The following is a 17,582-nucleotide window of genomic DNA, read 5'->3' as shown; positions in this document are numbered from 1 at the left end:
GTTGTACTTTTCTGTTAGACTAGTTCATTTTCTAACCCGAAACCCGATCTAACCCAACCCGTTCTAAACCTGAACCATTTAACCCGAAAACTGAAGAACCCAAACCTAGAATGGTTCAGTTACCGGATTAAATATTTAGCTTTGAAAACCCGAAACCGGAAGAACACCCCTACTTGTGGGTGTGCGGTTGGGCCTTGGGCCCATAAATGAATCACCATGGCCATTTCGTCTTTTAATTTATATTTAAAATTTACATGGAGATAGTTGGTAAACGGGCAACAAGCTGCGCCGCTACCATAACCCCACCGTTGACCGCCTCTTTGACCACCATACCGGCCACCAGAGCATCCATAATGCAGATGCAAACCTCTTTTATTCGTTCACACAGTTCAGATTAAGAAGATATGCCTCGAGCCAGATGTAACAGAGATGAAGAACAACTTGCAGTAATGAAAGCAAGAACCAGGCCCGGCCCAAAGCAAGTGCAGGGTGTGCCACCAAACAGGGCCCAAAACCTTTTAGGGCCCAAAAAAATTTCATGTTTTCTATATATATATATATATATATAACCCTGTTTCATAATAATTAATTTAATGCAGCTAAGTTGGTTTTGTGGTATCTTGTTTTCACGGTAGACGTGGGATCGATCCCTCTGTTTAGCTATTTTATTTCTGAACCCCAGCATCATCAATTTTTTTTTTTTTTTGTCTGCACTGCTTTTGGGCCCCCATTTCTAAGTTTGGTAGTATCAGCATATATTTTTGTATCCTATGATTTTGGCCATATTATCTTCTTTTTTCTCTAGATATAATCAAAATTGACACAACAATTTACATTAGCTAAAGTTATGTTTCACATAAATCCTTTGAATTATAGGTCTCGTAAATATTATTATTAAAAGTTATTTTGTTTAATCTTATATTATAGATTTTTTAAGATTTTTAACATAACATTATATTTATTTTAAACTCAATCAACACTAAAACTTATTTTAAATCAAGCTCATTACTCTTTTACTCATCGATACGAATTAGTAAAGTTTGAAACTATATAAAATTGGCCCAATAGTTTAATTAAAGTTTAAACCTAACTAAAGTTTAAACCCTTTTAAATTGGCCCAATAAGGGCCCGTATTTCTCAACTCGCTCAGGGCCTAATTTTTTCTGGGGATTTTCAGAGACGACCCTGGAAAGAACATAACCATCAGACTTGCTCCAAGCTTCACGAGCAGGATATTCTATCAACGATTCATCAGAACAGTTTTTTTATTTTATGTTTTATTGATATCACTCGGACCACTTAAGTCATTCGGTTTTATCAAATGGACACGGGTTTGTTGTTATGGCAAGATTTTAGTTAACCAGAGCTAACAGAAAGTATAATTATGTTATTACAAGTTACACTTTTGTCTACATTATCCATGTCCAACTCCAAGGATTGTGTTTTTGAGGGTTGACAATGGTCAGTTTGGTTTGCCATTCCAGCTATAGCTATAGCTGGGTGGTAGAGGCTCTTGCCTCTTGGAGAAAAGACCAGGGTTCAAATCCTGGCATGAGGTGTAATTTAGTATTTATTGGTGTCGTCTAGAATAGGAGTAATGTAGCCTTTGCCGTTCAAAAAAAAAAAAAAAAAAAAAAATTGGTCAGTTTGGTTAGATTCTGTGTTAACAAGATTTTACTCAACAGTAAGAACCTTAACAGTAGTTGTTAGAATGGGTAGACTTTCTCATTTCAACACAAACCAAACTCTCAAAATTCAACACCCATTTGCTTTGGTTCAGAGTGCTGGCCAAAACAATGAAACATTGTGGCTGTTTTCTAGGACTTGGACAACAAACCTCCATGATCTGTTTCTCCATTTGATACATTCATATGTTGTTAAACCAGTAGATCCATATGTATGTAGTGTTTGCAGGAGGAAGTCTATACACATGAGCACGAACACAAGAAACGAGTGTGCGAGATCAAATCACCTAGAGGTAGTTAACGAGTAAAATTAGTGGGAAAATACTTCATAAAAATGAAAAACTACAGTAATGTTGTATTTATCTTTTATTCAAGTTATTCATTTTCGATTTAAAAATCCGTATATTTTTTGTTTGAAATTTACGTGCTTGTTTAGGAAGTCAATTTCAGTATTAAGTAATCAGTTCCAGGATTCCATACATATTTTGGGATTATTTTCTTGTTTTATTTGTTTCTGCTTTGCATCAAATACACTTAGATAAACATTTATAGAAATACATTTACTTGAAATATCAACAATTGCTAACACATTTACGGTTGTTTATGGACTAGAACTAAACTGAGACAGAAAGTCACACAAAGTTCAGACCATTAACCATACAGTATAAATTGGTTTTCGGTAAGGCAAGATTTCATTTGGTTGGTTTATAGGGTTTGATCGATGCGGTAATATGATGGGCTGAATTTCACTTGAATAAGACATTATTGAAGGAGTCAGCTTTCTTGGATTCAAGTGCTACCTGGACATCCATGACATCAAGCATCATGAGATTTGGAGCAAACCTCTATTGCACCCTCCAACCCAACAGATTAACATAAACTTCTTTGTGAATCACCTGAAGGAAAACAATGACAGCTGAAATTTGTATGTGTTTATGAAAAAGATGATGGTTGCGAAAATAATTTTATAGTCTTATGTTATGGTTCAGCAAAACCACTATACATGAACTGCTAATAGACACACCCATTCAGAGCACTATACATCTTATATCGTCGTTCCTACCTTACAGTTTGATTGATATGCTACCGAGCCTCCATTTGTGTAATTGTTATGTTGTTTACAGAGTCGCCCTCTTCCTTCCCTTCGACTGAAGTTGACTTAGACACGGTTCCACCAAAAAAGAATGCTGGTCTTTTCGGGACAGGTAACAACATAGTATCGTTGATAAGCATAGCTATCACCTCGGACATTTCTGGCCTGTCAACTGCGTTTTCTTGTACGCAAAGAAGTGCAACATGAATAGTCCTCAACAATTGGTGTACAACACAACTATCGGCCAGTGTTGGATCTTGTAATTGCAATGCATCCCCTTGTTGCCATAGCTCCCATGCCTAAATCATTCAAAAGTTAATTATGCATGCTACATTTTGAGTTTTGGGGTCAAATAAATTAAATTTCTAATACACTGGATGTAGAAGCATTAGATTTTTCAAAGTTGAGTTACATATCCGATAAGATTGACCGTCTTGTCAAGATGGGAGAAGCTCGTATTTCTTCTTCCACTAGCAATTTCCAAGGTTAAGACTCCAAAGCTGAAGACATCCGACTTCACCGAGAAAGTCCCATCCATTGCATACTCAGGAGACATGTAACCACTACATAATGTAACTGAGTTAGAGTCGGTAATTTTAATTAGAAATAACTCAACTGCAAAGTTTTTAGACAGAGAGAGCGTTGTTCATACTATGTACCAACAACCCTTTGGGTCATTGCTTGAGTCTCATCTTGTTTGAATATTCTCGCCATACCAAAATCAGAAATCTTGGGGTTCATGTTTTCATCTAGCAAAACATTACTAGCTTTAAGATCCCTATGGATTACCCGCATTCTCGAGTATTTATGTAGGTAAAGCAATCCCTGAGCAATTCCTTCAACAATATTCCATCGTTTTGGCCAGTCTAGTAGCGCCTTCCTGGTTTCATCTATTCAATCGGTTTGACAACTTAGATAAAGAAAACAAGTATCAAAATTCAAACCATCATAGACATGTAGATGGATGTATTTCTTACCAAAGAGAAAGAAATCTAAACTCTTGTTGGGCATGTACTCATAAATCAACATCTTTTCTTCTCCATGAATACAACAACCTAGGACTCGAACAAGATTTGTATGTTGAAGTTTGGCAATAAGTATGAGTTCATTCTTAAATTCCACAAGCCCTTGTCCTGATGTTCTTGAAAGCCTTTTAATTGCAATTTCTCGTTCATCGCTAAGTTTCCCCTTTCATCATAACCACATTATATTGAGCTTTAATCAACAACATAAACTACTGACACTTCTAAAAACACGTCAAATGAAAAGATATATATACCTTATAAACGGGTCCAAAACCACCCTGTCCAAGCTTATTTTCATCGGAGAAATCATTTGTGGCTGTCACTATAGCAGCAAAGCTGAACACTACCATATCTCTTCCTTTTCTGCCACCTCTATCAGTATCACTTGAATTCTTAAAGCTTTCCGAAGCCATCAGCTCAAGAAAATGTCTGTCATCGTCCTCTTGTCTCTCTTCTACAATCAAAACCATGTGAAATAGGCATATACTTCAAAACTAGACTGTTATAATATAAATATAGACTGCTATACCTTCTCGTTTAAGCTTTCTATTTTTACGATACCACAATAGACCGAAGCAAAAGAGAAGTAGAAAAATTCCAGCAACAACGGGTGCCCAAATCACGATTTTAGCATCCTTTCCTGCATACTTCTTGTGTTAGATATTGGCGCCATAGTACATCCTAATGTAGCTCAATAATAATAATAATAATATGGCCAACTATTGATTTGGATTATAGAAAAAATGAAGTTATAATAATACATAACAATTAACCAACAAATCACTGAATCAATCAGAATTATTTTACCCTTGCTCGGAGTTGGAGAAAGAAGCACATATTTTCGAACCGAAGTCCCTTGTGGATTAACTACAAAATTGGCTGATTCGGTTCCTGTCCATATGTTACATCCAACTCCATTGTCACGAGAGTCAAACGCCAAACAACGACAATCATTCCAGCATCTCACCATACAATCGCTAAAGCTTAGGCTTGAATTATCATCAGGTGTAACCTCAAATGTGCCAGGAGTAAAGTCCCCATTCATTAGAGTAAAATTATTATCTTTACTCCTACAATCAGGCAAATTAGAACCTGCGACACACCCATTACCCGAATCATACCCATAACAAAACTCAGAGAAGCTCAAATACATACTGCTATCACCGTCTAAAACCCGTCCCGTCGCAGTCAAAATCCACATGGGTCTAACACCATTGAAGCTATGGTAACTGAAATATCTTTCTTCATTATTATACACATAGCTGATATTGTACCAGTATTGACTAAAGGGATTGTTCACACTCATAAACTCGAATGATTGATTATTCAAATCCCCACTGGTCCTATATGGCTGCCCCCGCTGTCGAATCAACAATCTCTGTGAATCTTCTCCATTGGATTCCCAACTCATAGTAAAAGCACCAGAATAAAAAATTTCATCGCTTAGCCATGACGTTAGGCTCCAATTACGGCCTGTTCTAAGGTCATACCCGAGTTTCATACCAGGTAAAAGAATGTTAGCTGGATAATCAAAACTCTTCCAGATAATTTGGTTGTCAACTTCATTCTTCAGCTGGAAATCACCCGTGTCTTGAAGAGTTGCGGTCAAATTACGCGTAGGACCTGATTGATTGTCTGAGATATTTACTAGAGTTGTTCCTCCAGTGGCAATGATCAATTTGCCAGTGTCAGGATCAATCATGAGGACACTAGAACTTGATATGTTTGCGGTAGACGGGTTGGCTTTGGCTACCCATACTCTCCTGAATTGGTCATCATCCGTATACCAGATTCCTAAATAAGTGCGGTTTGTTTCGGTAAAGAAGCCTTGTTAAAATAAGCATCTAAGTTGTTACATATATTACATATTGTTATATATTCAGTTTGGGCTTTTATTATCATTCGTTGGTTTGGTTGTTACTTGTTTGTTATTGGGCTTATATAGTTGTTATTGGGCTTATGGGTTGTTTGAGCCTTTTGTTGTTACAGAAATATCTAAGGGGCTGATTGTAAATTGAAGGACTGTTCGTGTAAGCTGTGGATAGTTCTGGACTTGAGTGGAAGATTGGAGTATATATACTTTGTCTCTCTCTTCAATCATTCAGTTGATCAGTTTTACTTCTCTCTCTTGTTCTTGTGTTCGTTTAGGGTTTGTACGAACAATCTCAGTTGAGATTGTTCTTCTGGATTTGTTGTATTCTTGTTCTGATGATCATCAGTGGATGATCATCTATGTACTTCTGTACTTGTTGTTGATTAGATCTTACAGTTGTAAGATCATTGGGTATTTGGGGGGCAAATATTTTGGGTTGGTTTAATAAGAGTTTTGTCACCTGTTTTGTCGCTATTTCTTGTGTTGATCAGTTGTTATTTTAGTTTACTTGTTATTTCATAAAATTTCACATGGTATCAGAGCCAAAAGCTCTGGATCTGTCATTATTCCGCTGTGATTTGCTGATTTTTTGTTGATTTGTGTCTAGGTCTGTTTGAAGTTACAGAGCTGGCTATTGTTCTGGGTAGATCGTCTTGATCTTGGAGTTGTGCTTCGATCTTTGTGCCTGAAACCCTAGCTAGGGTTTTATTGGAAGTGTGAAGGTTCTCCTCGTTCTTGGTGAAAACACTCTGTGTTGGTCTCTAAATCCTTGAAGATTTAGGGCAAACTGACCAGTAGTGTTTTATTGGTTGTTGTTGATTCTAGATCTGTTGTTACAATACTTCAGATCTAGTTGCACCCACTGTGAGGCTATTCTCCTCCTCTCTTTTGTTTTTTGTTGATTGGTTGATTAGTTGAAGTCGGGGTAGTGAGGACCGGCACATTTGATTGTTGATATTTGTTTGTGATCTTGATTTTATTTTAGACTTGAGTTGGCTCCTGTATTAAGACCTGTCCAGGCACTATAAGTGACGAACCTGGAATCTGGACACTGATACAGCTTCGCCTTGTTTGAGTTCTTGTTTGTCTGTTCTTTGTTTTGGTATATCTGCTTTTGTGTTTGTGTGGTTCTTAGTTGTTAATCATGACTGATAAAGATGATAGTGCTGGGCCTTCCCAGACTTTGATTAGTAAATTGGATATAGGTGATCCTCTGTTTTTACATCCCAGTGACTCAAGCTCTTTAACTATAGTTAATATAAAGTTAAAGGGTACTGAAAATTATAGGGTTTGGTCTAGTGCTATGAAATTAGCATTAGAAGCCAAAAATAAATTTGGATTTATAGATGGAAAGTGTAAAAAGAATACTGAGGATGATGTTTTGAGTAGTCAGTGGGATAGATGTAACTCTGTGGTTTTAAGTTGGTTGTTAAACTCTGTGTCAGAAGAGTTATATCTTGGTCAGGTTTTCTCTAAACTTGCATCTGAGGTTTGGACTGACCTAAAAGAAACTTATGATAAGGTAGATGGCTCAATAGTGTATGATTTGTATAAAAAAATTAATTGTATAACTCAAAATGGTAGCTCAGTGTCTGAATATTATCATAAGCTAAATACTATGTGGAAGCAGTTTGATGCTGTGCTTCAACTGCCTACATGTTCTTGTCAAGCTGCAAAAGATTTCAATGATTTTTCTACATTAATAAAACTGATGCAGTTTCTTATGGGTTTAGATGATATTTATCATCCTGTAAGAACAAATTTGTTAACTAGAGAGCCATTGCCTTCAGTCAAAGTTGCTTTTTCAATTGTGTCTAGAGAGGAATCACATAGAAATTCTAGTAATGTTACTAAAAATCAAAGTGTATCATTTGTTGCTAAAACAAATCAGTCTTTTGATCAAAGGAAAAGAGAATTTAAAGGTCCTAACCCAAATTTTAAATGTACTCATTGTAATAAAATAGGACATACTGTGGACAGATGTTTTGAAATTGTAGGATATCCTCAGGGGTTTAAAAAGAAATCTGTTAATCAAAGTGGTAAAAATGTGTCTAATCCTAAGTCAAATGCATCTTCTGTTCCTTCTAGTTCTCCTTTTTCTCCTGAGCAGGTTGCAAAAATTCTAAGTTTGTTGGGTGAAAAATCAAGTACTGAGTCTCAATCCTCTAATATAGGAGGTAAGACTAGTTGTGGTTTTAATTCCTTAGGAGAAGTCATAAGTTTATCTAGTTTGGTTAATTTTGGATTTGATTTTAACTGGATTTGTGATTCAGGTGCTAATCAGCACATGGTTAAAACTGATAGAGAAATGTTTAATTGTGTTGATGTTTCTGAATATGATCTGTTTGTGTCACATCCTAATGGTACAAAAGCTAAAGTTTCAAAAATTGGCAGTTTAAAACTTGCTGAAAATGTTGTTTTAATTGATGTGTTTTTTGTACCTACTTACAGTGTTAATTTATTATCTGTGTACAAATTAGCCAAAGATAATAACATTACTGTTGTGTTTAATGAACATACTTGTGTGCTTCAGGATTTGAAATCAGAGAAAGCCCTGGTGACTGGTAAACAGGATAATGGTTTGTACTTTGTTAGCAAAGGTGATAGTGCTGTTAATCTTTGTTTTAATAGTTTGAGTGTTAGCAATTTGTGGCATAATAGATTAGGGCATCCTGCTGATCAAGTTTTGTCTATTTTAAAAACTGATTTAGGTGTTGTTGGTTTTGAAAAACAATCATGTGAAATCTGTCATAGAGCTAAACAGGTTAGAACTCCTTTTCCTTTAAGTGAACACAAGTCAAAACATGTAGGTGATTTAATTCATTTGGATGTTTGGGGACCTTATAGGGTTGCTAGTAGAGATGGGTTTAAATATTTTCTAACTGTTGTTGATGACTATTCACGAGTTGTTTGGTGTTATTTGTTAAAAAGCAAAATAGAAGTGTTTGAAAATATTGAAAGCTTTTATGAATTAATATTAACTCAGTTTAAAAAAAGAGTTAAGGTTTTTAGATCTGATAATGGAACAGAGTTTGTAAATCATAAAATGGATATGTTTTGTAAATCAAAAGGTATCTTACATCAAACAACTTGTGCTTATACACCTCAGCAAAATGGTGTTGTTGAGAGGAAACATCGACATCTGTTAAACTTGGCTAGATCATTACTGTTTCAAAGTGGTGTTCCTCTTTCTTTCTGGTCTGATTGTGTTTTGACAGCTGTTTATATTATCAACAGGTTACCTTCATCTGTGTTGTTAGGAAAAAGTCCTTTTGAGTTAATGTTTGGTTTTAAACCCTCTTTTGCACATTTTAGGATATTTGGTTGTTTGTGTTTCAGCACTATTCTTAATGACACTGATAAAATGTCTTTTAATGCTGAAAAATGTGTTATGATTGGTTACTCAAATGTTAAAAAAGGCTATAAATTGTGGAGTCTTGATAATAAAAAAGAGTTTTTTTCTAGAGATGTTAAATTTTTTGAAGATGTATTCCCTTTTAAATCTAAGAGTATAACCAATCATGATACTTTAACTGATAGCTTAAATCAGTTAAATTTTTTTGATAGTGCTGAAATTATAACAACTAATCCTATACATCCCAATGATGAAGAGGGGAACAGTGGATCTCATGGGGTTTCTGATGATGATCAGCAACCTGTTCCCTCTACATCTACCACTCCAAGTAGTGTTGAACACCAACACTCTACTGGAGTTGAAAGTAGTAGTAGTGAAGGGACTGGTAGGGCAGAGGACATTAGAACTTCACATGATGAGATCAACCCATCTGAGGGAACAAATGTATCTCTTAGGAGATCTAGTAGGAAAAGTGTTTTACCAAAGAAACTTGAGAATTTTGTGTTAAATAGTAAAGTTAAGTATGGTTTGGATAAAGTTGTTAACTATGCTTGTTTGTCTACTGAGAATTTGTGCTTTGTTACTGCTCTTAATAAAACTGTTGAACCTTCTTCTTATGAGGAAGCAGCTAAAGATCCTAGATGGGTTGAAGCTATGAACAAAGAAATGGAGGCTTTGTTCAGGAATAACACTTGGATCTTAGCTGATCTTCCTCAAGGTCGAAAGGCCATTGGTTGTAAATGGGTATATAGGGTTAAGTATAAGTCAAATGGAGAGATTGAAAGGTTTAAAGCTCGGCTGGTTGCTAAGGGCTTTAACCAAAGAGAAGGTCTTGATTTTGGAGAGACCTTCTCGCCTGTGGTTAAAATGGTAACAGTTAGAACTGTTATTACCTTAGCTGTTGCTTATAATTGGCCTCTGTATCAGCTTGATGTTGATAATGCCTTCTTGCATGGAACTATTAGTGAGGATGTGTACATGAAATTGCCTCAAGGTTATTATTCTAAAAATGAATCAAAAGTTTGTAAACTTGTTAAGTCTTTATATGGCCTTAAGCAGGCTCCTAGAAAATGGAATGAAAGACTTACTGATGTTTTGTTAAGTTCTGGTTATGTTCAAAGTAAGTGTGATCACTCCTTATTTGTCATGTTGAAAGAAAGTGTTACTGTCTTCTTGTTGGTTTATGTTGATGATGTAGTTGTTACAGGAAACTCAGAATATGAAATTAAAAAGATTAAAACCATATTGCATGAAACTTTCAAGATAAAAGATTTAGGTATTTTAAAATATTTTTTAGGTATTGAGGTTTTATATGATAAGGATATTATTTGCCTAAATCAAAGAAAGTATTGTCTTGAACTTCTAAATGAATATGGTTTTTTAGGTTGTAAACCTGTTTCTACTCCTATTGAACTGAGTTCTCTTGTTACATCTAAAATTGAGAAAAATCAACAATTGCTTAATAATGTTACTGGATTTCAAAAACTGATTGGAAAGTTAATATATTTGTCCTTGACAAGGCCAGATATTAGCTATACAGTTCAGTTTTTAAGCCAGTTCATGCATAGTCCCAAAGAAGTTCATCTAAGTTTGGCTCTTAGACTGCTAAGATATTTAAAACAAAGTCCAGGAAAAGGTTTATCGTTTAAAAAGAGTTCTAAACTTGAATTGTATGGTTTTGCCGATTCTGATTGGGCAAAGTGTTTGCAAACTCGTAAGTCTGTTACTGGATTTTGTATATTCTTAGGATCTTGTCTTGTTTCTTGGAAAAGTAAGAAACAATCTACAGTTGCTCGTTCAACTGCAGAAGCAGAATATAGAGCTATGTGTTCTGCAACTTGTGAGCTTATGTGGTTAAGAAATTTGTTATCTGAGTTAAATGTTAGTTGTGATCTGCCTATGTCTTTAAATTGTGATAGTCAAGCTGCTATTTCAATAGCAGCGAATCCTGTGTTTCATGAACGAACGAAACACTTTGAGTTGGATCTTCATTTCTTGAGAGAAAAGTTGGCTGATGGTGTTATAAGAACTGTCAAGGTTGATACAGAAAATCAACTTGCTTACATTCTTACCAAAGGTCTTACCAGTGACCAGCATGAATTGTTTTGTAATCAACTTGGTTTGATTGACATGTTTAAACCAATCGAATGAAGGGGGGATGTTAAAATAAGCATCTAAGTTGTTACATATATTACATATTGTTATATATTCAGTTTGGGCTTTTATTATCATTCGTTGGTTTGGTTGTTACTTGTTTGTTATTGGGCTTATATAGTTGTTATTGGGCTTATGGGTTGTTTGAGCCTTTTGTTGTTACAGAAATATCTAAGGGGCTGATTGTAAATTGAAGGACTGTTCGTGTAAGCTGTGGATAGTTCTGGACTTGAGTGGAAGATTGGAGTATATATACTTTGTCTCTCTCTTCAATCATTCAGTTGATCAGTTTTACTTCTCTCTCTTGTTCTTGTGTTCGTTTAGGGTTTGTACGAACAATCTCAGTTGAGATTGTTCTTCTGGATTTGTTGTATTCTTGTTCTGATGATCATCAGTGGATGATCATCTATGTACTTCTGTACTTGTTGTTGATTAGATCTTACAGTTGTAAGATCATTGGGTATTTGGGGGGCAAATATTTTGGGTTGGTTTAATAAGAGTTTTGTCACCTGTTTTGTCTCTATTTCTTGTGTTGATCAGTTGTTATTTTAGTTTACTTGTTATTTCATAAAATTTCACAAGCCTAATGTGAAGTTTCTACCAGGGGAAACAAGCTGAGAAGTGGAGTTGAGTTGGTCACCAAATTTGATGGTTGAAACAGCATAGGCTGCAGGAAAACAACTGATTATTAGATTGGAGCATAGAACAATGAAGATGATGAGAGTAATCATTTTGCAACAAACAACAGAACAAAAGATTGATATTGTTATGTTAATGTTGTTGAATATTTATATATATGACTTTTGTTTATATCAGCAGCCAAAATGGACTCTTTCTCTCTACGCAACAAATATAATATGTTTAGACATCAAGGTATACCTTGTCAACTTCTCAACTAGTCATAGACGTGCCTTCCTGTAATCACAGTAATATTTACCACCTGTCCCTCGATTATGTTTTATTTATTTATTTATTTATTATTATACAACTAGAAAACTGGCAAATTCTGACCAACATTCCGACAAAACATATGTGGTCGGAAAATTCTGACCCCTTTCCGGCAAATTACCGACTAAAATTATTACTTGGTTTTGGCGACTAATTTCCGACAATTTACCAACAAAAAAAAGAATAAAAGGAAAAAAGTGTTTCACGGAAACTAGTCGGAAAACGTAGAATGTGATAATGCAAATTATTTATATAGTACCTTTAATGATGCTTGTGATCCTTCGTTAACTTTGTTATATTTTGTGTTTCAAAAGATACTAACATGTACACCCATAAGATAATTAATACAAATATGATTATATTTATGTATGAGAAAAATGTATAGCCACACCAAAAAATGATGCAAAATATTAATCTACTCTAGATATGTGACAAAAACTAGCATATTTTCATAATATAATTAATACAAATATGATTATATTTATGTATGACAAAAATGTATCGCCACACCTAAAAATGATGCAAAATATTAAACTACTCTAGATATGTGACAAAAACTAGCATATTTTCATAATATAAATTAGCAACATATTGTTGTTTTATGTTGTTGTACCTTAAGCATAGGGTGTTTTTCAAAAAAAAATTGTGATTTTTCACTTTTAACCCAAAGGTTTTAATCTTTTGTATTATAACCCTCTTAGGGGGTGTTCGGTGTTGCGTTTTGAAAATAGATTATGCGTTTTCAAAATAGATTATGTGTTTTCAAAACTGCGTTTTGAAAAAGCATGTAGGTACATGCTTCTCCAAAACAGCGTTTTGAAGGCAGATAATCACTTTCATCCAAACACTTTTTTAGATTATTTATGTTTTACAAACGCAATAATCAAATAATCACTTCAAAACATAATCCCAAACACCCTCTTAATTTGTTTACTTTTAACCCAAAACTTTTCATCTTTTGTAATTTAACCTAAAACTTTTCTATTTACAACTTTGGTACCCATACTTTTTATCTTTCGCAAGTTTTTTGTTTTACGTTTCGTTCTAAAATTTGCGAGTTAATACGTCGCAACACACGTGTGTGGTTCAACGTTTTTAGTTTATTTTTCACATTTGACAGGTATGTCGCAACATGTCTATTTTCCCCCTTTGCCAAGTTCGTCATAACGGACGGATCCTACATCGACTTAGTTATTCTTTTCTACGTTGTTTTGCAAGTTAACACGGCGCAACGTGCGTGTGTGGTTTAACGTTTTTACGTCTATTTTTTCCGTTTAACAAGTTTGTCGCAACGCATGGTTCCTAAATCGACATAGTTATTTTTTATATGTGATATGTTTCAGTCTTATTTTTTCGCATCAACACGCGGCAACTTCAGTGTTGGTGATCGCTTCCAGCGGTATGGCATTGATGTTATTTGACATAGTTTTAGACCCCCGCCGCAACGCGGGGGTGCTTAATTCTAGTTCATCTTCATTTAACATATTTTTGGCCTTAATACGGATACATTATTTCTTATTATTATTATTATTATTATTATACAAATAGTAACTTGGGGTATGATTAAACATCGCGTCCGTTCGAGGTGTGATATAACTAAAAAACAACTTGGGTTATGTCTCATTTGTTTAAACATCATGTCCCTTTGAAAATGTGTGATTTTACTTTAATCCATACCGTTTGAAAAGGTGTGATTTTACCAACTAGGGTCATACCTTTTGGTTTAAAAGTCGCGTCGTTTAGAAAATTATATTATAAACTTGGGTCATGCCTTTTCGTTTAAAAGTCGCGTTAGTTCGAAAATTATTTTATACCTTTAGTTTAAAAGTCGCGTCACCACAGTTATAAAATTATGTTATAAACTTGGTTATATCCTTTAGTTTAAAAATCGTGTCGGTTAGAAAATTAATTCTTTTTCAAAATACGGACCCGGCAAAAATACAAGGAACCGATACTCCTGGTATTCAAATTCTACCGTTAATAACCAACCGACGCGTTTCCTACACACCCGTCGCTTGCCACCGTTTCACACCTACATAACACCCACCGCCACAAATCAATCAATTTCCAACCAGTAACATCTTTTGGCTGCAACGTAATTTCAATGGTGCTTTTTTTTTCTTCTATCCAGAGAACAAAGAAAGGGGTAGGATCTAGCAGTGGCATCAATGAAGGAGCGCTGTCTTGCCAATCCAAATAAATATTCTTATCTGTCACTGTTTGTTGCATATCTTCCAATGTATCTATCGTCCTTTTCTCTATATTTTGTTCTTGATTATATGTGTTTTTGTGTCATTTGATCTTATTTAAATGTGAAATTGATTAAATTTGTACCTATATGATGATCATAATAACGAAGAGGCAGTGGTTACAAATTGCCGGAAATGAAGAGGCGGTGGTTACGACTCTCCGGATACGAAGAGACGGCAGTACGCGTGAGTTGTGAGAGATGAAGAAGCAACGGTTACGCATCTCCGGAGTTGTTCTTGATGATGTGTTTTTGTACGTATTTTGATCTGTTTTGGTTTAGAATTTTTAGATGCATAATTATTTGGCGGAAAACTGACAACCGATTTACCAATATCATAACGTGTCCCTCGCTGTTACTAATATCATAACCGACATGTGTCTCTTACTGGCTGTCGGACATTACCAATGATGATCGAAAGCGACGAATCCGTTGGCGCAAACGCCAATCGAAACTTCCCATTTTAATCCACTGAAATCAAATAATTCTCTGGTCGCAAGCGTCTAACCTTCTGCAAAAATAAATGCCGCCCCCAACATTGCCACTCATAAGCGACTACGTATCAAATAATGAAAACCCGTCTGAGTAAACGCGTCCTGTAACGAGTTGTAGGATTGATTACGAGTCACAACAGTGCTGTATTTGATCCTAATTAAACCCAAACATATTTAAGAAAGGTTAGTGATCTGTTTTCAAGTCCCGTAACGAGTTGTAGGATTGATTACGAGTCACAACAGTGCTGTATTTGATCCTAATTAAACCCAAACATATTTAAGAAAGGTTAGTGATCTGTTTTCTAAAACTAAATAATCTATTATCTTTGAATTCGGGTCACCATAAAACTTTACCAAATTCTGCTTCAGTTTATGTCCTAATCTAGGAATTAGCAAAGATTTTAATACTCAATTATCTAAAGGCTAATTTATTTTAACGATTTTCGCATGTCATATAAAGATACTAAAGATGTTCATAATCAACATCCGCTGCAACGCGCGGGTTGGCGTCAACTCGTTATTATTATTATTATTATTATTATTATTATTATTATTATTATTATTATTATTATTATTATTATTATTATTATTATTATTTGTAATGCTTGAGATAATAATATTTTTTACCAAACACCCCCAGCCAATATCGAACCTCGCCAAAAGTTGAATGTTGACCTTTATAGATAATTAATCAACTTGGCAAAAAGAATATGTATAATTTTATTCCCTTTTCCAGCAAAAACATCAAAGGTATCCACTGACGAACCTAAAATTTTTTCATGAGGGTGTAAAATATTTTTAAATATTTTAGGCCCCTGAGTATATAAGAAAAATTGGTTTATATTGGGTAGTATCGGGTCGGGCCAGGTCATGTAAAACAAAAAAACATTAAGCTAAAATTTATATAATCATCAAAAACATATCAAACATCGTTACAAACATATTTAATATGTCGCCCTATGGGTTTTCATTAATTGAAATATATCCAAAACATCATCTAGAGCTACTTTTCTCAGCAAGTCTATCTCTATATTAGGGGTGTGCATGCGTCGGTTTGGGTCGGTTTTACCATTAACCATAATCATCATCGCTAGCTTCGGTTATGATTAATCAGTTATAAAGTCAGTTATGGTTCGCTTTTGGTTAATTTCGATTATTTAACCAATAAGGTTTGAAATAAATAGGGGTGTGCATGGTTTGAACTTAGCTTGAGCTTTTTTTATAAGATAACCAAAACTATGCTTTTTGGTTAAACTACTAACGTGAGATTCCTTTTAATAAAGTACTTCGCAATTAAACAAGATTACAATCATAACACCTCAATTTCTCATCAATATAAATGGCATCTACATTAAGAATATTTTGTTACTAACATACTTTTATCTTAGTAGAAAAACTTCTATATGGTTAATGTAAAACATAAATCCATTATATAAACTTAAGATTACAAGTTTGGTTCGGTTTCGGTTATATCGGTTAACCAAAGCTTCATAACCGTAACCATAACTGATTGGTCGGTTAAACATAGTTTCATAACCATAACCATCGGTTGGTTATATCGGTTAATAGCAGTTTGGTTATGGCAGTTATGGTTCGATTATCGGTTATGACGGTTAATTTGTTCATCCCTACTCTATATAACATATATAACTAATTTTCAACACTAAATACTTAAAAAATCATCACCGAACTTCGTAATTTTCAACTTTAAAATCAAGCCTTAGGTAGTGTATGGTATGCACTATGCAGCAATGGGAGGTGGAATGGAATAAACTATTGCGAGGGAATGAAAAAAGTGTGTTTGGTTGGTCAACGTAATGGAATCACCCATTCCATAAGTCATTTCATTCCCTCAAATTCATTCCATCCACTCCCCCTGTTTTTTTTCCATTCCATTCCCTCTCTCACCCTACGTCACAAACACCGCCCGTCACCACCACTTGCCATCGTCTCCACCCGCCACCAACCTCCGCCGACCACCACCACCGTCCTCCGTCGCCACTGCCGCCCGTCGCCTGTCGCCACCTCCATCGACTACCATCGCTGCTACCCGCCATCGCAGACCACCGCCACCCCAACCACTACCGCCACCATCCGTCGACCACCAACACCATCCTCCGCTGCAACCACCCGCTACCGTCGACTACCACCACCCACCGTCGCCACCGCCATCACCACCCGTCAGCACTACCATCGACCACCACCACCGACCACCCGCCACCGCCGACCACTACCGCCACCCTCCGCCGACCACCACCACATCCTCTGCGGCCACCACCCGCTACCGTCGACCACCACCACCCACCGTCGTCGCCACGACCACCACCCGTCTCCACCACCATCGCCGCCACCGTAGACCACCGCCAACCCCGACCATCGCCACCGCCACCGCTACCGCCACACTCCGCCGACTACCACCACCATCCTCCGCTGCCACCACTCGCTACCGTCGACCACCACCACCACCCACGGTCGCCGCCGCCACCACCACCCGTCACCACCACCATCGACGCCACCCGCCACCCTGACCACCACCGCCACCCTCCGCCGACCACCACCACCATCTTCCGCGACCACCACCCCTACCGTCGACCACCACCACTAACCGTCGTAGCCACGACCACAACCCGTCGCCACTCGCCACCGGGGACCACCGCCAAAGGTTGCATTAGGCCTACCGACCACTACAAGAAAATGAAGCTAATGC

General features: G+C 36.2%; 1 protein-coding gene across 1 annotated transcript; it reads right to left on the bottom strand.

Annotated features, from left to right (window-relative positions):
- Positions 1-2,768: 2,768 nt before the first annotated feature.
- On the bottom strand, positions 2,769-5,382 carry LOC110903223 (G-type lectin S-receptor-like serine/threonine-protein kinase CES101). Its single transcript, XM_022149320.2, has 7 exons — positions 4,611-5,382; positions 4,333-4,443; positions 4,058-4,257; positions 3,756-3,966; positions 3,431-3,668; positions 3,191-3,341; positions 2,769-3,077 (listed from the first exon to the last, which is right to left on the bottom strand). Exons 1-7 carry the CDS (start codon positions 5,302-5,304, stop codon positions 2,769-2,771), a joined length of 1,914 nt encoding a protein of 637 aa, XP_022005012.1. The 5' UTR covers positions 5,305-5,382.
- Between the last annotated feature and the right edge of the window lie 12,200 nt (positions 5,383-17,582).

Source organism: Helianthus annuus, chromosome 13, assembly GCF_002127325.2.
Source record: "Helianthus annuus cultivar XRQ/B chromosome 13, HanXRQr2.0-SUNRISE, whole genome shotgun sequence".
Taxonomy (NCBI): Eukaryota; Viridiplantae; Streptophyta; class Magnoliopsida; order Asterales; family Asteraceae; genus Helianthus; species Helianthus annuus.
This window is presented reverse-complemented; position numbering and strand designations above follow the sequence as displayed.